Source organism: Panthera pardus, unplaced genomic scaffold (genome assembly GCF_024362965.1).
Source record: "Panthera pardus isolate Hobbes unplaced genomic scaffold, ASM2436296v1 HiC_scaffold_5, whole genome shotgun sequence".
Taxonomy (NCBI): Eukaryota; Metazoa; Chordata; class Mammalia; order Carnivora; family Felidae; genus Panthera; species Panthera pardus.
In genome coordinates, this window is record NW_026526980.1 from 17796562 (window position 1) to 17818046 (window position 21485).

At 54.2% G+C, this 21485-nt stretch overlaps 1 protein-coding gene across 5 annotated transcripts in view; it reads right to left on the reverse strand.

Moving 5' to 3' along the window:
• Positions 1–21485, reverse strand: part of GSG1L (GSG1 like) — a 208295-nt gene that overhangs the window by 66798 nt on the left and 120012 nt on the right. For 3 of the 5 annotated variants that reach the window (XM_019431914.2, XM_019431913.2, XM_019431915.2), the window contains exon 3: positions 11161–11313. The exons of the other annotated variants lie outside the window; for them this stretch is intronic. In XM_019431914.2, the coding sequence (XP_019287459.1) occupies positions 11161–11313 (153 nt within the window). The remainder of the gene's footprint in view (positions 1–11160; positions 11314–21485) is intronic. 5 annotated transcript variants of the gene reach the window in all.

The window sequence follows — 21485 nt, forward strand, 5'->3', positions numbered from 1 at the left end:
CTCGAATTAGCCTCGAATCTGAGCTCCTGATTCCCGCCCCTATGCCCATCCCTCCTTCCTCCTCCCCAGCCTTCACCCCTCCCCCCCTTCATCTCCTTGCCCCTTCTCCGCCCCCACCCCCACCCCATCCCTCCCAAGTGCGACCCATCAGCACCTCCTGTTGGTTCCACCTTGCAAACATATCCAGTAGCCAACCACCTGTCACACCTCCACCATTGCCGCCCTGGTCTAAGCCACCCGCATCTCTCACCTGGACCATCCCAGTAGCCCTCTCACATCTTCCTTGCTTAAAACCCTCAGGGGCTCCCCACTACCCCACCATAGCAAGCCCCCACGTCTCCTGGCCCGGGATCCTCAGACAGCCACGAGCCCGCCCCACTTCCCCACCCCCACTCCCACCAGCACAGTCCCCACCAGCCACTCCAGGTGGCACCTTCCCCGAACCTGCCCTGAAAACCCTTCCCTGGCTTCCTCCCTGATGCCCTGGGGAGAAGACGGAGGCCCTGCCCCCTCCACCTCTGATCTCACATCCGCCTGCCCTTGCTCTCCAGGCTCCTCCCACGGCCACCTCGTCATGGATTGTCCGTCCTGAGAACATGCCCCTGCCCGGGGCCCTCCTCCTTGCTGCCCTTCTCTCTGGAACACGCTCTCCAACCCCCTTTACCCCCTCCCCCCCAACTCAGCCACCGACTAACCACCCCCATCCTTTACGCCTCAAGAGGGTGCACCCCCTTCTGGGCAAGGTCCCCTGTGACAGCCTTGGGGCTGCTTCTTCCTATCAGTGGCTCCACCACTGCTTAAATCACTGCCTCCCCCTCTAGACAAAAGCCCCCAGGACAGAGAGCCTGTGGGGTTCTCCCCGCACCTGGTCCCGGGGGAGATGCTCAAGGACTATCTGTGGAAGGAAGAAAGGGAGGGAGGGAGGGACGGATGGAAGGAGGGAGGCAAAATGAAGGAAGAATGTCTGTCTGCCTCTGTCACCCGTTACCTGACAGCGAGGGCTTTCCCACCTTTCCAACCAGCCTTTAAGGCTTAATTCGATGCGGAGCGTTTCTCCAAGTTTCTGTCTGTCCCAGGGTGAAAGACCCACCTGCGCCCAGCGGAGAGGCTGGCGGTCCGGGCCCACCTCCCCCAGCTCCCAACTGACCAGCCCTGCCCTCTGCCCCCCAGCACCACCCGCCACCTGCAGTCACACGGAAAACGAAGCCCAGATGACCGGCAGCAACGCGGAGTCAAGACACATTTGAAACTGAAGTCCCGTGGCCCCAGGAAGCAGAGAGAAGCCAAGGGGAAAAGAAGGAGCCCGGAGGCAGGAGGAAAGAGCAAATCCGAGGGAGGGGCTGGCGCTGGGGCAGGTGGCTGGGTGGTTTCCGCCTCAGGAAACACGAGGGCAAGATATGCCCTCTTTTAAGGAACTAGGGATGCAGACACGGAGTGATGTCCGTGCAAAGTGCCCCATAAACGGGGCAGGCAGATAGCTTATCGCCCGAACCAGAGCGGCCAGGAGGCATGGTCGCCGATCCTTGGTTCGGTTAGGCACGCACCAGTGCATCCGGGCCCCTGTTCTCACCCGAGAGCCCAACCCTGTTTAACACACTCCACGTGGCCACTCGCGCCACCGGCTCTTCCGTGGGTGGTTTCATCTCATTGCTCAGAATCATCCTGCCGCTGCTTTTTCACAGGCGACGCAGGGGCTCGGAGAATACAGGTAACTTGCCCCAGGCCGCGCGGCGTGATGCGGCTCCGCTGGGGTCGGATCCCGTCGGTCCGGTTCCAGGGTCCACGCTTGCTCTGTGAGCCCAAACTGCAAACCCAAAGGCTCAAGCACCAGCAGCCCCCCTGCGGGGACTCTAGTCGCCTCTGCGGCTCTCACGCGTTCACTGAGGATGAGCTGAGAGGGCCAGGCTTTCGGGTTGCAGCAGTGAAGCAGAGAGACAAGGCCCCCGCTCTCACAGAGCCCACTGTGTAGGGCATGGTCCTCAGCCAGGCAGGATTTCGCCTCCCAAGGAACATTCGGCATTGTCTGGAGACACCGTGGTTGTCGTGACTTGGGGACGGGGGTGCTACCGGGGCATCCGGCAGGCAGAGACCAAGGATGCTGCTGATCCCACCATGTCCAGGACAGCCCCTCTCGTCCCACAACAAAGAATGATCTGGCATGAAACGTTGGGCCAAGGTCGAGAAATCCTGGTCTGGGGAGAAGGGAGGGGTGCCATTAGTAACCAAAAGGGTATATAAGTTCTTGTATCATTCAACAGACATCCACTGAGTGCTGAGTGCGTGAGGCAAGCTGTGAACCATGAAGAAAAACAATACAGGAGGGAATAGATAGCAAGGGTTGGGGGAGAGGACCCCCTAAGGAGATGACCTTTGAGACAGGCCTGAAGGAGTGAGGGAGCTAGCCAGCAGCCCCGGGGTTGGGCTGGACAAGCTCAGAGTGCGAGGAACAGCCAGGAGGGACTGAAATGCAGGAGAGGAGTTAGTTCGAGAGGAAGGCAAAGGCCACGCTTTGTAGTCAGGGGAAGGTTCTGGATCTGATTCTACAAATGTAACCTTTGATAAATACCAACCAGAAATGGCAAAAACAGACTTCGTTTTAAAAAAAAAAAAAAAATCCTGAAAGTGGTCAAATTAGGCTAAGTGAGAAAAGACTTCTATATATTTTTACATCTCTAGTGGGGCTGGAACTTGATCACACGGAGAGCTGTACATTTGATGAATATTAACCTCGGGCACACCGCGGTATGCCAACTGATCCTTAAGCAAATGGGTGTGGCTGGATAATATTTTAAGATGTTAATTTGTGTTTTTTCCCCTTGATTCCAATCCCCCTCCCCCCCTCCCCGCCTTAGCTTTCCCATCATTCAGAGGCTCTGAACTTCCTTATCCCAGAGGTTTTGCAGGAAAGGGGCAGGAAAAACCCATCTGCAAATCCTTCCGTTCCTGGCTTTCATTTCCAGAAGCCTTAATTTACTGAGATTAGGTCAGGGGCCTCTGAGTGGGGAGGTGGGAGGAGAGAAAGAGGGAGCTGTCTTCGCTCTAGTCCTCAGGACGAAAACCAGTTGGTTTTTGATTTTGGCTGGGGCCAGGGAGGGAGACGAGGGTCTGCAGTGAGGTTCTGTCGGCTGGCACATTTACAACGTTTTGAGTTAAAAAGTTGAAGCTCAGGGTCACCACACGACCCGACCTTTCCTCCCCTAGGAAAGCACACGTCCCCACAAACTTTGGTACGTGGGGGGTCGTGGCCTCACAGCGGAATGCTCCCAGCTAGCCAAAAGGTGGAAACAACACACGGGGCCATCCACTCCTAAGTGGAGAGGCACGACGTGCTGTGTCTGTGCACCATGGAACGTTGTTTGGCGGCAAAAAGGAACAGAGCGCCCACACCCTGCTGCGACACGGACGAACCGTGAGGACCTCACGCCGAGTGAAAGAAGCCAGTCGTGAGAGACCACGCGTCGTGTAAGTTCACCGATCCAGAATGTCCGGGACAGGCAGAGCGATGGAGACAGAAAGTAGACTAGCGTTGCCCACGGCTGGGGGACTTGGAGGCAAGTAAGAAGGGTTTGTGGGTACAGGGGATTTTGGGGGGGGGGTGATAAAAAGGTTTTAAGACTGGATTATGGCGATGGTTGTGGGAACCCGTTCAACTGCACTCTTCACATGGGTGTGCTTCATGATACACCAGTCGTGCCTCAATAAAGCTATTTTAGAAACAACGGAGTTAAAAATCTGATTTTCTCATAAAAAGCCAGATTTGGGCTTTCCCTGGGGGCCAGCCGTATTTCTCCGTGGCAACCGTGGGCTGCTGACGGCGTGTGCCATCCCATTTGCCACGGTCCTCAGGGTCACTGCTGCGATGCTTCCAGCTGGCTTTACCCGTTGCTGTCCCCCACACTGTCCCTGTGGGACCTGGATTCGGGACCTCTGTTCCGGAGTGATAAGACCACAGGTACCGAAAGAAAGTGTCAGCCTCGTTCTCCCATCTCCCATCTGGCCCTGGCAACAAAGCACCCTGGGGACCAGAGGGGACGCTGTGCACAGGGCAGCAGCAGCGGCCTGCATGCACCCGTGCAGTAGTGAAGCGCCTGGAACTTCCCTTACCAGCCCTGTGCCTCAGTTGTCTCAACTGTAAAATGGGGCGTAGTAACAGCACCTATCATCACAGGGTTCCACAGAGGGAATGTGTTTAGAAGGTGCCTAGCCCACAGTAGACACTCAATAAACGGCAGCTACCGAGCCTACAATTTCCTGTCTACGACTTCAAATTCTCTGAAATTCTGAAATCCAAAAGCTTCTTTGTAACTCACTTGAGACACAGAAATCTGACTTGGCCTGAACTCATTTAGCAGGAAGGCCTGACCTGAATGGATGTGAAGCTACTACCTTTATTTATCCCCCTAGCATGAATATTCATGGGCTTTATGCAGAAATATGAACGTGTTTGCTTACAGGGTGCTGCCCAGCCCCCCCTGCAGTGTTAGGTAATAGATGGTCTAGGTATCACGTTACCTTCCCAAATCTGGAAAGTTCTGGATTCTGGGATACTTCTGGCTGGAAGGGTTTCAGACCAGATACTGTGATCAACCACCTCGTGGACACAGGAGGGGTTGGAACCGGGAGCTGGAGAGAGGCATCCCAGACCCTCCAGGACTCCCCACGGAAGCCCTCGGGCCAAGCAGGCCCAGCCCTCCTGCAAGTGCTTAAGGTACTTGTCCCCAAATAGGAGGAGACCGTCCAGGCCCCTCCCCGCCTCAAATGTGATCGGTGCCGCCAGTCGGCCCAAACAAAACCCAGCTGCAGGCAGGCGACAACTCAGCCACGGGTCCGGCTTCCAGTTCGCCCACCCAGACCCCTGTTTAATAAAGAATGTGACTGGCCTTCTTCCTCCATTCTGAGAGGGGAACTCTAAATCCTTGGGATTTCCTGAGTAATTGGAGGGTCTTTGTTATTCACGAGTCATTGGATCACGCCTGAGGTTTTGCTAGTGAATGAGAGGACTGAAGATGGGGGCTGGGAGAGAGAGAGAGAGGGAGAGAGAGAGAGAGAGGGAGAGAGAGAGAGAGAGGGAGAGAGAGAGAGAGAGGTCTCCGACCTGTGATCAGAGCATAGGGCTTTCAGCTGGCTCAATACCAATCAATCAATCATGCCCGAGCAATGAGCCCCCAGTAAACACTCTGGCCCCCAGGCTCCAGTGAGCTTCCTGGTTCACGAACAACACTGCTGGGCCACAAGGACGGTGCACTGATTCCGCCGAATCAGGTGGGCATGGAGGGTCTGCATCTGAGGCCCTCCCAGACCCCACCCTGAGAGTCTCTTCCTTTGGCGGCCCCGACTGCATCCTTTACAACAATACTGTAATCCTAAATATAGCGCTGCCCTGAGTTCTGTGAGCAGTGCCGGTGGACTATCACGAGAGGGTTGTGGGAACCCCGAATTCGTCAGCTGGTCAGAAATGAGGCTGGCCTGCGGTAAGGCCGCCTCGGGAGTGACTCTTAACTAGTGACGGCCAGGAGCTAGCTGGCAAGTAAAAAACTAGCTTTCTCTCTTGCTGGGTGCACAGTTCCGAGGTACGTTCTGCACACTCAGAGGGGCCCAGCGGGACAGAACCCCAGGGGCCCACAGCAGCCGCCTGCTCATCAACTCTCCCTTTACTGGCTTTCCTCCCTTCCTGTCTTCTTCTCCACTCTCCCGCCGGACTTCCTGGGATCACCTTCCACATAAACCACCTGCACCCAAATCTCCATCTTAGGATCTGCTTTGAAGGAATCCAGATTAAGACCTCTGCCATCCCTGGGGCTGAGTCCTTTCGCCCCACCGCTGACCTCCTTGACGACCTCCCGGCTTGACAGGCCATTTGGATTGGCAGTCAACCTGTTCGTCTGGGCAACCACTTGTCCACCACTGCGTAATAATCCTGCTTGGTCCATGGCTAAGCCCATGCCATGGGTATGGCTAGGGACCCAGGCCTGGCTAATCGGAGTACTGCATTCTCTCGCATGGAGACTGGTTCAGGAATGAGTCTGTGAACCTGTGGTCCAGTCACCATCCTCCTTGAAGTTTTGTAGGAGCTATTGGAAAGGAGCTCTCTCTACCTCTGGAATCTTATGTGAGCCTGGAGCCGCTCGGGACCATTTTCTCTCCACATGGACAAAGCCTAGCTGAGAACAAAGTCAGAAAAAAGCAGGGTTTGGAGATATAGATAGATACCTGATGACATGAACACCTGGATGCAGCCATGCCTGAAGCTCAGCCACCTTGTATTTTTCAATTACATGAATCAATAGGGTCCTATCATCACCCTCTTTTCTCTGGTAGCTAATACGATTGGGTTCTTGTCACTTGCGACCAAAAGAATCCTTAATAATATGGAAAAACTCTTTTCTCTGACTTCGACTCTCTGCATTTTTAGACGCAAAAATACACAAAAGTACTTGCTTCTAGGTTATGGACAAAAGACCCGGTCTGACCAGAGCAGGGAGACTGAACAGAGGGAGTTATTAATGTGGGATTCTTTTTTAGCCCAGACCCAAGAATTATCAAGAAACTCATCCTAAAATAATAAGTGATGGTTTATGGTAAGAAGTTACAAATCACCACACTAAGAGAAGCTCTAAGGTCCCTAAGCCTCTGTCTGTAATTTCCACCTTGCAGGCCGTGGAGCTGCTCCCTCTTCAATTCATACCTCGCTCTGAAAATGGCTCCTGAAACCCAATTCCAAACAGCAACCTCACCTTGGCCATTTGTTTGTTTTATTGCAAAATCTCCTTCCCTTCTTACTTAACAAAATGCTCCTTCTGGCTTCTGCACGAGGTCTGATCATTTCCCAGAATTGGTCACGTTTCTTTTTGTGCCACCGCAGTTTTTACTAAAAGCCCACAGTTAGCTCGACTGTGCAGGGACTCTCCAAATGACTTTGTGTTTTTCCCAAGTGGATCTGTCTCATTTTTCAGAGGGACTGGGCAAAAACGGACATCTTCCGGCCTGCTCGCACACCCCTTCGGGTGTGTAAGACTCTGGTCACTGGGGAAAGAAACAGGGAGTTCTGTCTTTCCCAGCACCTCTTGGCTGAAGTCACAGGACTGGGCAAGGGGACACTGCTAGCTGGAGTCACCCCCCTGTGCTGGAATCGGTCTTGCTCAGTCCCGAGAGCCCGAGAAAAGCTGTGGCCCACTGCAGGGTCACATCAAGACGTGCAGGGGCCCCAAACACTTTTGTCTCCTCCATAAAGGAAATGGTAGGGGCACCTGCGTGGCTCAGTCGGTTGAGCACCCGGCTTCAGCTCAGATCTGATCTCACGGTTCGCAGGTTCGAGGCCCACGTTGGGCTCTGTGCTGACAGCTCGGGGCCCAGAGCCTGCTTCGGATTCTGTGTCTCCCTCTCTCTCTGCCCCTCCCCTGCTCACATTCTGTGTCTCTTTCTCTCTCAAGAATAAATAAACATTTAAAAAAAAAATTTTTTTTTTAAAAGAAATGGTAAAACTTGTATGTTATGACTGCAACAGTTAGAAGGACAATTATGATCCGGTCTGGATTCACTCTTACAATTTCATTATTATTACATTAATTTTTTTTTTCTCCCAATTTGAAAAGTAGTCAAAATTAAAACATTTTGTGGGGCCCTAAAAGTACTGTGAGCCCTAGGCCCTGGGCCAGTGGGCCAGCAACCACAGCCCCCACACCCAGGCCTCAGGGGCCGTCCCTGTCTGTACAACCACCTTGTGCCAGGAACACAGCCCCGCTGGCCAGAACCTGTCACCAGCTCCTCCCTTCGCTGAAGAGCGTGAACCCCTGGGCCTCGCTGTGGCGGGGCTGGTCCCTGGGGCCATGATCTGCCCCTCAGCTCATTGGAAAACGGTGGGGGCTAGTCATAACGACAAGAGTCCCAGGTGCTAAGCCCTACTCTAAGCACCTTATAGGGCAGGCTCGGCTGGGGGTCCAACAGCCTAGCAGCTACGTGCCTGCAGGCAAGTCGGCATTCCCATCTGCGGAACACATGCAGGGTCAGACCCTCCCCTGCAAGGGCACCGTGAGGGGTAAAGATACTGGCACGTGTGGCAGGCTGAACCCCGTGCCAGTGCACGGTGGCACCTCGGCCAGCACTGGCTATTACCGTTAATCATAATCACTTGGTTCATTTTAATAACTGATCATAATAATTGGGTAACAGTAGGGGCTGCCCCAATTCTGCTTTCCCGTCTACCATAGAAGGTGTTGACCTTGGGCTGAAGACCCCTCGGCATAAGCTGGTCAGGCAGCATCAGAGGACTTGGTCAGGGGGCTTGCGCACTCCTTTCCCTCCCATCAGAGCAAACCCGAGGGGCACCCCCCTCCTCCGGGCCCCTCCCCACCCCTTACCCTGTTCTCAGGGGGCTCCGGAAAGGCCAGGGGCTCCAGGGCCACGCAGCCCTCTCTTGGTGTCCTGTTGCCCCCCCCCCCCCCCAACTTATCTTCTCCCAGGCGTGAATACAAAATCCTTTCTCTCCACCACTTGCTACTTCTGTCTTATGACGTCAGCTGGCTCACACATGCTTCTTAGTTACTGTTTTCGGAAGACTTAAAAGTCTTCTCCCTCCAGCCCGGTCACCCCTGCAGCTCGGATCCTATGAAAAGAGCACAGGGCTTTGAAGCCAGCAGGAGCTGGGTTTAATCCTGGCTCCGTAACTGACCAGCTGTGTGACCCTGGGCAAGTCAATTAACCTCCCTGAGCCCTGTATTGTTTATGTGTCTGGAATGACTGAAGACAAACTTATTTTCTTCAGCAGTGGGCCTCTGGGGGCAGGCTTTATAAGGGGTGAAAGCTTTGATGAGCCCTTTGAGGCAGGGGAAGGAGCCCCCACCTCCTACCCCAAGAGAGGTCTGCTTGAAGACTTGGGGATGGTTGCCTTGGGCCGCCCACCAGCTTTTGTTCTGTGACTGGAATGAGCAGGTTGAGGGGGAGGGCTGGGTGCCTGGGATAAGGGGACTCTTCGATGCTTGCGGTGGGGAGAGGAAAGAAAAGGTGAAGCCGCTAACAAGAGAGAGGAGACCGGACACCCCACAGCACATCACACCCCACCTGCTCAGATCGGATCCATCACCCCCACTACCTGCTTTTTCCACCTTCCCCATCTTGGGGGTCCGGGCCCATCCCGTCCCTGCCCAGATGCCAGCCACGGGACACAAGATCAGGGGCTCTGGCCATCTGGACCTATAGGTCCCTCCTGAGAATCGCGTCTCCGGATACACAAAATAAAATACGTGGGATTATAAAGCAGACCCCTTATATGGAAATCTAGTTAGCGAAACATTCAAACAAGCACGTGGCATGGGAATATATGTGCTTCTTCGTTAACGCGCGAGTTTGCCTCCACTCACATTTGAAGGACAGCCTAAGTGTCCGTTACGAGTTAGAGAATTACAGATGGAACTTCTTCCCCACCAGGCTCATGGAGCCCCCGAACTGTGTGGATTCCAAACTAGGAAGCTGACCTGGGTTCTCTGTCTTCCGGGCCCACCCGGCTCTCCTGACTTCGCCTCCTAGCTGGAGGGTGTGTGTGCCCGCGTCCCGCATTCCCACTGACCCCGCACCCGGGTGGGGCCTCATCTTTTCTCACCTCCGGGCCGGTCTCCTCACCTCCACCCTTGCTCTGCTCTGTCCACGCCGCAGCCCGAACCCTCACCGCCAAATGCAAACCTGACCGTTATCCCCCTCTGCTCTGGATTCTCAGTGCGGTCAGCTACATGGTAACATCTAAGGATCACTGCAAAGCACCAAGACCCTCACCCAGCTGTCCGATTTCATCTGTCAATTGTGCTCTCCCTACTCTGCCTTCCTGTCATTCTGAACTACTCAAGGTTTCCAGAATATGCCACCCTTGTCCATGCTGTTCCCTCTATCTGCACTGTCTTCCCCAAGCTGTCCGTCAAGCAAACTCTTCGGTTTTTTTCCAAGTCTCATGCCCCACCCCGCCCATCCCCACTCCACCCCCAAACAGGACACACAGGACCAGAATCGTCCGCGGCGCAAGAGCTAGGAACCAAAACCGACCCTTGGCGATGACGATCACTCTATTTCTCTTTTCTTTCATTTGCTATGATGGTCAGATTTCCACATCCTGAGAAGTCACGCGTGTTTTCATCTGCAGAGCGTGCTGTAATCTCTTGGATGCAGCTCTCAATCTTTGAGGGACTCCTCTGTTGTACACACATACTTCAGTTAGGGGGAGATTATGTCCCTTACCAAAAGGCGCCTCGTTTCGGTTTCATTAAATAGAGGCTTCTTCCAACGCATGAAGAATAGGATTAGATTTATAGAAATTCAATTTACACTTGGCTTTTTAGGAACAGATGTCTTGCACAGCCAAGCCACCACTCTATCTGTCAGGCTGCCTGAAGTTATGGTTTGGAGGCTCCTTTTGCTCCTTTCTGGCACATTCCCTGCTTAACCCCTCATGACCTGGATCTGCTGAAACAACTCTGGGCTCCTGGCCACCTGATCCAATGGCCTTTTCTTGGAGTCTTCTGTCTCCGGCTCCCTGAGTCATAATGTCCTGACCGTCCTGTTCCCCCTAAAGCCCCCAAAACCCCTGGCTCTGTGGCCTTCACGCACCGTCTCTGCCCACCCCGCACTGGTAGCTGAGCTTCTAGAAGTGTTTGCTCCCCTCCAGCTTCCACACGTTTGTCTCAAAGGCAAATAAGCCAAAGCAGATGAGTGATGTGCGGGCCACCCCAAAACCGGCCCCCCCTTCATGTCTCTATGGAAGACACCATCATCCACTCATTCCAATACACCACCTCCCTGTGCCCTGTCCCACAAACACAGTCCGCCACTAGGGCGTGGGGTGGTCATCCCCTGAATACACGTCAGGCTAACCCACCTCTCCCTCCCACACCTGTTAAACTCCACGGGCTCTGGAACGGTCCCTCCGTTAGGAAAGCCCCAGTCCTTATTGTTAGCACGGTACCTGGCACACGATATTCAACAACCACCGAATGAGTACGCGAGCGCGCAAATCCCATTTTAAAACCGTAACGCGGAGGCTCAGAGCAGCGGAGTGATGGGCGCAAGGTCACCCGGTGGGAACAGCCAGGACTCGGCCCGGGGGCGGCTCCAGCACCCACGTTCCGCTCTGCCGGAGGTCCAGGGTTAGGCTCCACCGCCAGAGGCCCTCCGCCTTACCGGACAGCACCGTGAAGACAGCTGCGAAGGCGTTGAGCTTGAGCCCGTCGATGACATTGCTGGAGTGGAAGAGCTCGAGACACATGAGGCTGAAGCCGACCACCAGCAGGAGGATGTACAGCACCTCGGACACCACCGACAGCCACAGGACCCCTGCACGACAGAGGCAGAGCGGCCGTGAGATGAGGGACGCCGCAGGGTGGCCCTGCCCCGTGTACCTTCCACACCACGCCCCGCGGCTGGGGTCCGAATTGTTGGAGCAAGGGCCGCAGTTCCAGGGTGGGTCCCCGTGACCCAGCTGATCACGGCGTCCCGTCCTCCGTGCCAGGCCTGGCGCAGGTGCCCAAACCTAAGTTGGTGGAGGCCAGCGCCCCCTCCCCCAGCCCGGTGACGCTCACCGGTGGGCAGTGGCGTGCGACCCCTCTGTGGGCCCGTTCTGACGGGAGGGAGGAACCTGCGTCCCGGTCACACTTTCTCTTCGCACCTGGTAGATGGCTGCGCCAGGGAGCCACCTGATGGCCAGGAGGGTACCCGCCTTAAGATGAAGCTGCCACTGTAGTTGCTGAGCAGTGGTGACACCACTGGGGCCAATCACGAGCCCCGAGGGCTTCCCACCGTCGAAGCTTTCGGGGCCAAGTTCTCTGTCACCCGCAGCTAGGAGCGCACCCCTACATTTCTATCGGCCCTGTACCCTACTCCACTTTTTTTCTAGAAACTGCTACTCCCGTGGCCACAGCTTCAACCTCGCGACTCTCCCCTGGACCTGCGGTGTTCTAAAGCGGCCCTGTCTTCCTGGGCAGAGCCGATTGGTCGGGTTTGATCACGTGGCCTAGAATTGGCCAATCAAAGTCCTGCCCTGTAGCAATCCGCGCCCTCGGAAGCACCGAAGTAGACGGCGGGGGGTGGGGGGGGGTGTTCAAATCGGGGTGTGAGCCTTTTTTTTTTTTAAGTTGATTTATTTAAGTAATCTTATTTATTTTTAATGTTTATTTATTTTTGAGAGCGAGACAAAGCCGAACAGGGCAGGGGCAGGGGGGGCGGGGGGGGGGGGGCGGGGAGACACAGAATGTGAAGCAGGCTCCAGGCTCTGAGCTGTCAGCACAGAGCCCCGCGTGGGGCTCAAACCCATGAACCATGAGATCCTGACCTGAGCCCAAATCGGTGGCTCAATTGACTGAGCCACCCAGATGCCCCAGTCATCTTACTTGTTTGAAAAAAAAAAAAAAAGATCAAGGTGGGGCTTGAACTCACGGGGGGGGGGGGGGGGGGGGGGGTGGTTCGCAAGTTCTTCCAATTGGGCCAGCCAGGCGTCCTGAGAACCTGAGCCTTATGACAGCGTGAGTGCCTGGTTCCAGCTCTTCCTGAACGCCGGCTGCCCCTCTATCCTTTCAGTGGTTTGGCTGTTCAAACGTTTACGTTCCCTGAGCCGCCACAGCTCCCTCTCCCCCCCCCCCCCCCCCCCAGTTTTTTCCAAAATTCGGTTGCCGTCATTTGCCCCCTAGTCTAGGGGGCATTTTCTGTTTTCCCCACTTTATCCCTCCCTTCTGACTACAATCCTTTCACTGGGGAGTCCCTTTCTTCTCTCAGTCTGTGCAATTCAGTTGTGGCTGGCTCCATGTTTGGGCACATGACTCCTGTGTAGCCAGTCAGAGCTTCATAGCCCCTATGACTCTAGTCATTGGTTCAGGAGGGAACCTCTCTATGCCTCAGTTTCTTTACCTGTACAACAAAGATAAAAATAACGCCGATTTCATATACTGTCATGCTGTGAGGATGCATTTGCACAGCAATGAAAAGAGCTTGTGCTTAGCATCTAGTGAGGGCTCCATTTGTGCGATAGTATCATTGTTGTATGGGCGGAACATGTCCCCGCCATGATCCCCTGGAAATGGAGCCCGGGAGTGCTTGAGGGAGGTCGAGGCAGGAGACAGAGTCAAGAGGGACAAATACAATTGTGGGAGCAGGTATCATTTCTGAGGAAAAGGGTGGCCAGGGGAAAATGTAACACCTCACATGACTTACCCTCCAAACCACACTAATCAGTGAGCGAGGCCCCCGCTTTAGAGAAGGGACTATGGACAAAGCCTGGCCAGTCAGAGATGGACATATGACCCAAGTCAGTTCAACGAGAGTCAGCCGCTGGACTTTTGCCGGACCTATTGGTAGAGAAAATTCCTTTCTACTGGGTTTGAGCCTGGGGGAGTGGTAGGATGAACCTGACTGAGTCACCAAGTGGCAAGGGCCTTCCTGAGAGCAGAGACAATGCCAAGGAAGCCAAAGCTGAGATAGAGGAAGATTGTGTCCTATGACGTTGTTTGAGCCCCTGGATCCAGCCGTGCCTGAAGCATCCCATCATTTGTTCTTTCAATCGCATGAACCAATGAATTCCTTGTCTTTGCCTAAGCTAGTTTGAGGTGGAATTTCTATCACTTACAACAAAGAGTCCCGATCTTCACCTTTTCTGTTCTCCAAACCTGTCAAACATGTCCTTCCTACATCTCAGCCTTTATAAGATTGTTCCTTCCACTGGGAATGTCCTAGGGACATCCAATATGTACTATTTAGTGAATGAAGCAAACAAACAGAAAATTCTCGGTCCTTATCTGCTCCCTGACAAAGAATCCAGATTCTGAAACACCCACTATCATTCCTAGCACAACGGGCTTTGAGAGCTGTGGAGAAATTCTTTTTTTCTCCCCCCCCCCTTTTTTCTTTGGCTACAAAAATATCACATCTCCTGGGCAATCCCTTGGATTTCTGTAAGAGAATAATGTGCTCTGGCAGTCTGGATGTTGTTAAAACACCCCCTGGCTTGGCACACGCATAGTCTCCGAGGCCCTTCTCTGGCCCGAGGCCCACAGAGGCAGCAGGGAGGAAGGCAGGAGATGTGGGGCGAGCTGAGCCTCGCCAGGAGGGCGGCAGCTCCCGCGGAGGCCTGGCCTCCCTCCCAGCAGCCTTCACCTCCAGCTGCTGTTGGCCTGGTGGCTTGAGGAGGCCGCCCCTCACCACCGTGCTGCTTACTGACTCAGTGCCTCTCCCGAAGCACCCCTACTCTCTCCGGGGGGGGTGGGGGGGTGGGTTGCTCTCATCTTTGCCCTCGTGGGCCCCAGGCCAGGCTTCCACCCCACTCCACCCCCTACCCCCGCCTCCCTTCCCAACAGTATCCAGCTCTGTTCTGTCAGATAGGCTGAGAGGTAAGGTTGGTGTTAGGGGCTGAGATGCTTAGAAAATAAGTAAGTTTAACCATGGAGAACCAGGCACTAGCATCCCCAACGCCCGGCTAGGGTTACTTAGGCTTCTTACTCTCTCCAGCTTGATTTCCCTGCCCTGCCTCCCCCAGTTTCCCTACCACTCTCCCCCGGGGCATTTCCTTTATAAACGCCTTGAACGTGAATCCTCACCTCGGTGTCTGCTTCTAGGAAATCCGATCTCAGACACTGGCATTCACGTGTGTTCTTTCCCCCATCCTCCTAAAACCTGACGAGGTAGTTTGAGCCTGATGCTGTTTGAGCCCCTGGATCCAGCCGTGCCTGAAGCGTCCCATCATTTGTTCTTTCAATCACATGAACCAATGAATTCCTTGTCTTTGCCTAAGCTAGTTTGAGGTGGAATTTCTATCACTTACAACAAAGAGTCCTGATCTTCACCTTTTCTGTTCTCCAAACATGTCCTTCCCACATCTCTGCCTTTATAAGATTGTTCCTTCCACTGGGAATGTCCTAGGGACATCCAATACGTACTGTTTAGTGAATGAAGCAGACAAACAGAAAATTCTCGGAAAATTCTCATCTTTTACAGATGAGTAAACTTAGGTTCGGAGGGACTAAGCAACTAGTCTACGCAGCCAGATAGTGGTACAGTCTGGGTTCAAACCCAGGCCTCTCTGACTCCAGGATTCATCATGGCTGTAAGCTGGCAGGCTAGAGTAGCCACCTTGAAATCATATCATTCCCTGCTCTTGGGCTGGTCAGAGGGGCCCGTCTGGGTCTGAGGGCACAGGGTTCCCTGGCCATGGCCCTTATCTACATGCTCTCCAGCATCCCAAACAATTCCTGAGCCAGAGTTCCTGCAAGGGGGTGGCCACTGAGTGGGATGGGGGAGAGAGTGGATTTCAGTCCCCAGCGATCCTGAGGCCAGCTGGCCACCAGATGTCGGGGGGAAGGAGGTCCCAAGGAAGAGCAGACAGGTCTTGAGGATGCCAGAAGCCAGGCCGTGGAAGGTGGGCTTGGCCCATGCTGCTGAGGCAAGTGGGGACCTAAGGGTCTTAGCAAGGAAAGGACACCTGTCAGGAGGCCCTCTCTAGAAGGATGGGGACCACTCTGCTCCAGTGCCTGCCCACCCTCCAACCGTCACCCGCCTCTGGACTAGGGGGTTGACATCCCCATCCTGCCCCAGCTGCAACCCCCCAACGGATGCCTGATGTGAGCTGCTAAGTACCCCAAGTGAGTAACACTGGGGGGTGCCATCTACACGTCTGTGTTTCCCCCCAGGGGAGAGGTGGCGTCACACTAACCACAACACTGAATTGTCTGAGTCAAAAAGTGAAAAAGCTATTCACTTCTCTGTTATTTTTATAATTCTTATCACCTCGATCAAAAGAGCCTCCGTTTGGTGCTAATGTGTCCTTAACACCTTTCCACCACTTGTTAATTATTTAAAACTGTGAGAGGGCTCACAGAATCTTCAGCAGGTCCCAGGCAGACTCAAAGGACATTTTGACAATTTCCTTCAGCCCCGCTCCTCTCCCGCCCTCCCCGAGCCACTGCTCTCCGCCCTTCTCTGCCCGGCTCTGGGCCTCAGGGGCCTGACTCCTTAGAACTGCACCCCCAGACTCCCCAGCCCTCTGGCTGAGCAATGAGGAGCACCAGCTAGAAATCAGAGGGTGGGAGGAGGAAGGTCTGATTGTTTTCTCTCTGCCCTGCTCCCTGTCTGGAGCCCCTTCTCTGGCAGAGGCTCCATCCCAAGTTTGTGGGATCCAAGCATCTGCGGCTTTCACACTGTTCCCACCCTTTCTCCTCCCCCCGCCAAGGCTGGTGCTAACAGCTCGCCTCTGTTGCCAGCTTTTGGGGGCCTCAGACGCTCTTAGCCCTTCCCGTGCCTCTATGTGGACTTTTTCATTAAAGCGCCTTCATTTGAACCTTCTGGGGGATTCCGATTCCTGCAGGGGCCCTCCCTTACACTTCGCGTTTTATGGCAAGGGGTCCAATTAGAGCAGCGATCTGAGCCAGCATTCTCCGTGTGGCCCCCAACCTGCAGCACACAGGAACACGGGATGCTAACCCTTGGGCCTCCAGACCCATGTATGTTGTAACGAGCTCTCTAGGTGATGCTGATGCACCCTCAAGCATAAGCACCACTGATCCAAAGTTCCCTTCCGAATGTTTGTACAAGAAAGTGAGTCGACTTCAGAAAAAGACGGAGCCAATGCCAGCCGGCAGATGTTGGCGTCTGGCACACAGAGATAGAGAGAAGGTAGAACTCGAATAACAAAACATTGGAACCGCCACACAGGGCCTGGCTGGCAGTCGGTGCTCGTCACGATTCGTGTTAGGGAGGCACACGCGTGTGACTAAAGGAAGTCAGAAAGGACAGTGGGCGGGCAGCCTCTGGCCGGGACGGTGGGGTCTTGCCTTGGTGACGCCCGGAAAGCCTCAGTAATCACACAGATGATTGTGTCGGGTCTCTGAAACTTGGCACGAAAGGCTCGATTTGCAGCTGAGAACCGGTGACCTCCCGGGGCAGAAGAAATGAAATGGCTTCTCATCAGGTACAGGGCCCGTGGGGTGACAGCTAATCCCGTTAGCTGCACTTTCTGCCTTTTTAAAAAACAGCTTCATAACATCAACCCTGACCCTCCATTGATGGAATTGATGGGTTTGCAAGAACAAATTCCCTTTCGCCCCAGTCCCTCCCTTGCCAAGATAGTTTCCAGGGCCCGTCTGGCTGAGTGGGAAATCACGGGTGGGAACCGTGTCTTGCATCTACGGCCTTGGCCAGAGGCCTCATCCGACTCTGTCCCTCGGTTTCCTCATTTGAGAAATGGGCATAACAGACTTGTCCTGAGCATGAAGTGAGACACTATCTATAAATCGCGCAAGCCTGACACTTGGGAAGTATTCAAAAGAGCTAAGTGTTACCATCGCTTCCCGCTAAGTATAATTATGGGCGATTAGAATAATTATAAGTGGGGGCGGGGCAACAAGTGTGATGATCACGGACCCGGGCTGGGCCACCTGGGTTGATCCCCGGCTCTGCCAGGCGCTGCCTGGGACGCTTGGGCAAGTGACGTGCTCCCACTGAACCGGTTTTCTCGTTGGAAAATCGGGGATAGATACAGCACCCAGTTTGCAGGCAAAGTGAGGACAAAGCGAGTAAATTGATGAGCAAAGTGCTTAGGGCAGTGCCTGGCGCACAGCAGGTGTTATATAAGCGTGAGCTGTTACTATTATTGTCATCGTCATTGTTAGTCCCGTAGGATGTGACCAAGGAGTAGGCAGCCTGGAACCGGCACATCTCAGTCACTGGACAAATAAAACCCTTCTGGGGAGCAGAGGGGAATTGTTGCAAAATCAGATGAAATCCCAAGGCACCACGGCATTTCAAGAGAAAACATTCCCCCCCACCCCCCAAATCCATCAGTCTAATATGTCAAATCAATAAGGTATGGCACAGTGGCTGCTGGCTCTGGGCTCGGCGACACGCCCCCTGAGACCCAGCATGTGAAATCGTGTAAATGACGCAGGCCAGGACCTCTGAGGCTGCAAACGGCTTCGTGACAGCTGCTGTTTGCGAAATGTCAATACGCTCAGGCTCCGGGATGCTCAGGGGCTGGGAGGAGAAGGCCAGAGGCCTCGGGACAGACTCCAGGGGTCGCTGAGCCCTCCATCTGCAGATGAGAAGTTAGCCCAGTGAGGACTTAGGATGCCCATGTCACAAAGCAGGTTGAGGGCAGATTGGGGGCAGCAGTGGTGGTGGTGGTGGCGGGGTGGGGGTGGGGGGGCTTCCACCTGCCAGGCTGCTTGCTGTTGTGAGACTGGGAAGCAGGGTGACCCTCTGAGAGGTGCAGGGAATGAGGTTTGGGGGAGGGGCATGGGAAGGGGCTTCCCCGAAGAAGAGCGGCCGCAAAAGACCACAGGAAGGTGACTGCACCGCGTGTCAGCAGCCCTGAGTTCCCGCCGGCGCCGTGGGGCCTTCCGAAGGTGCCTCTGCGGGCCTCAGTTTCCCTCGCGGTAAAACAAGTGGATGCTCCAACAAGCTGCCAACAGGCCGAATCCAGCCCACAAAAATGTCTTGTTTGGCCCACACAGTATTTTAAAAATATCTGAATTCATTATCAACATTTAAAAATAGGAGCCTTCACATAAAATTTCATCCAGGTTTCTGGATTCGCTTGCAAGACGGGTGGATACAGCCGTGCCGGACCCGCATCCTCATACAAGGGCTGCGGGGCTGAGCTGGGGCTGCTCCCCCTCAAACAGGACACGTACTTCTGAGTCAGCACAGTGCCCATCACCCTTGGCTCCCGTCTAGCTCTCTTGAGCCTTTGAGTTTACAGCCCCCCGTGCAACGATGTCTAAAGCCATTTCTGTCCCTGACGCTCTGCAGCGAAGCAACATTTTAAGACCCTGCATGGTCCTCGCTGATATATCTCCATGTAGGAGTGAACTATCCAGCAAAGCCTCAGCTGTCCCCTTGCTCAGGGACAGGGGAAGTTCCAGCAAATACCACGCCACCCCACGCACGAAGGTGCCAATTTTCAAAGAGTTAGATTAAAAGGAGAGACAATTCAGCTCTAAAAATATGCCCACATTGTTACAAGGGAGTCAAGAGCACAGATCTGAGAGCTGTTCCCGAGAGTCATCTTGTCCGCCCCAGCCCACATCCTTTCCACGAAGGCCTGAGAAGGCTAGAGCGATCCTTTTCTAAAGCCTCGCTAGCCCGCCAGCAGCAGCTGCAGCCCCTGGGAGCCTGTGATAAATGAGGATTCTCAGACCCCACCCAGACCTACTGACTCAAGGTGTGTGCATTTTCACCAGATCCGCAGCCGTCCAAGTGTGAGCCGTCCACTGCTCTAGAAGACGAAGTTCAAAAAAAAAAAAAAAAAGATGAAGTTCAAATGCGCCAACGCGGAATTCAGTGCCCTTGACGCGTGGGTCCTGATCAGCCCCTCCCACCTCTAACCCCTCAGCCCGGCTGCCTGCTGAACATTCCACGCCCTCCCGTGCCTCAGGCATGGGCCCGGCCCTCAAAGTGTTGTCCTCTCCTGGGGTCAGCTGAATAATGGCCTGCAAAGATACCCACATCCTAATTTCCCGAACCCGTGACTATGTTATCTTACACGGACAGAAGGGACTTCGCAGATGTGATTATGATCTTGAGATGGGGACATTATCCTGGATTGATTGTGGCCTCCCTAAGGTTCATTTGGAATTCTGACCTCCAGTCATTAGGTTTGTGCTAATTTGTCACACAACAGCAATGAGAAACTAATACACCTTCTTTCTTCGTATAAGGTCACCTCCTCCAAGAAGCCTTCCCTGACCACCCCAGCCTCTGCTGTGGCCCCCAGACAGACCTCTGCAAAGAAGGCGATCTCTCCACCCCTTCCAGGTAGATGCCTTGCTAGGGGGGGAAAGAGCCTGGACTTGAGGGTCCAAAAAGCCTGGATTTGAGCTTGGGCATTTATCTAACCTCCCTGAGCTTCAGTCTCTTTGGCTAAAAAATGGAATCAATGCTACCACCCGTCGTAACACGTTTTCTGGACCAGTTAAATGAGACCATGGCTGCAAAGCCTCCTGGTCTGGTTTCTGGTACCCCGTAGGTCCTCAGTAAGTGTGGGTGTATCAGGCTGACAAGCTGGGCCCAGAGAAATGAGCCCTTCTCATTTGCTCACAAGTGGACAAATTATCACTGGAAGGGTTTCTGACAATGCCTTGTTGCCCCCAGAGTTCTGCAAGGCTCTAGTCCCCGTCAATTTAAAAATGACTCTGGCAGACATGCCCTTTAGAAACTGCTCTGTTGGAATCCAGGGATGGTCACTGAGCATTTGAGATGTGTCATGCTGACCTTGGCCTTCAGCATCAGACTGCAATGAGCTTTCTTTCTCTTTAGAGTCCAGGAGCCGGCCTTGAAAATAAGGTCTGACCCACATGGGCTGGGGCCTGGGGAGGAGGCTGGTAGGGGGAATGTCGTGGGTAAAGCTTGGAAGGCTGAGGTTGGGGTCTGGCCCCCAGCCCCACGCTGGCCCCCCGTCGTCTTGGGCAAATGCTCTCACCTCTCTGGGTCTCCCCTTCTCCCCAAATGAGGCTGCTGTGCAGGCAAAGGAAGTGGAACAGGTTAAGTCAGAAGTTGCAGACTGGCCTAAAAACAAGTTTCTGAGATTTTGTTGTTTTTTGCAGGGTGGGGGGGTTGTTGTTGTTTTCTCTCTCTCTGTCTGCCTCTGTGTGTCTCTTCCTCTCTTGGTATACGAGGTATTTTTTTAAATTTTGAATTAGATGCCACCATTTAAAAATGGGAACACCGGGGCGCCCGGGTGGCTCAGTCGGTTAAGCGTCCGACTTCAGTTCAGGTCATGATCTCATGGCTCGCGAGTTCGAGCCCCGCATCGGGCTCTGTGGTGACAGCTCAGAGCCTGGAGCCTGCTTCGGATTCTGTGTCTCCCTCTCTCTCTGCCCCTCCCCTGCTCATGCTCTGTCTCTGTCTCAAAAATAAATAAGAACATAAAAAAAAAAAAAAAAAAGAACACCTCTGTGGACATAAAGTGGGGCTGGTCCCTGCGGAGGGGAGGAAAGAAGAGAAACACTTCTCTGCTGTGAGGTGGTGGTGTGCCCAGGGCTTAAGGCATGGCCTGGGAGCCAGACCACCCAGGCAAGCCCCAGCTGTGCTGCTGACTTGCTGTGTGACCTTGGGCAAGTTACTTCACCTCTCTGAGCCGCAGTCTCCCCAGTGGCCTCAGAGAGTGGTTGTGAGAATCAGACGGGGCATGGAAAGAGGCATAACCAAGGCTTAGCTCATGGCGGGCCCCAATGCACGCTAGCTGTCCCCATTCAACAGATGAAAACATTGAGGCTTGGAAAGCAGCGGAAAAAACTCATCTGGCTCAAGCCTGACAAAGCCAGGCTGAGCGGGTGGTGGGGCGATACTATCAACTAGATTATCTGGATTCATTATGTGCCCAGGACCCCAAGGTGACGTGTGCTCTAGCCCTTTGTCCTTGCCTCCCTGTGGCCCCCTTGCTGAATCCGGGGTCCACTATGGCCGCGGGGGCATCCGACTTGCCCTCCATGATCCTGACCTCTAGAATAAGTGTCCCTTCTCCCTTAACT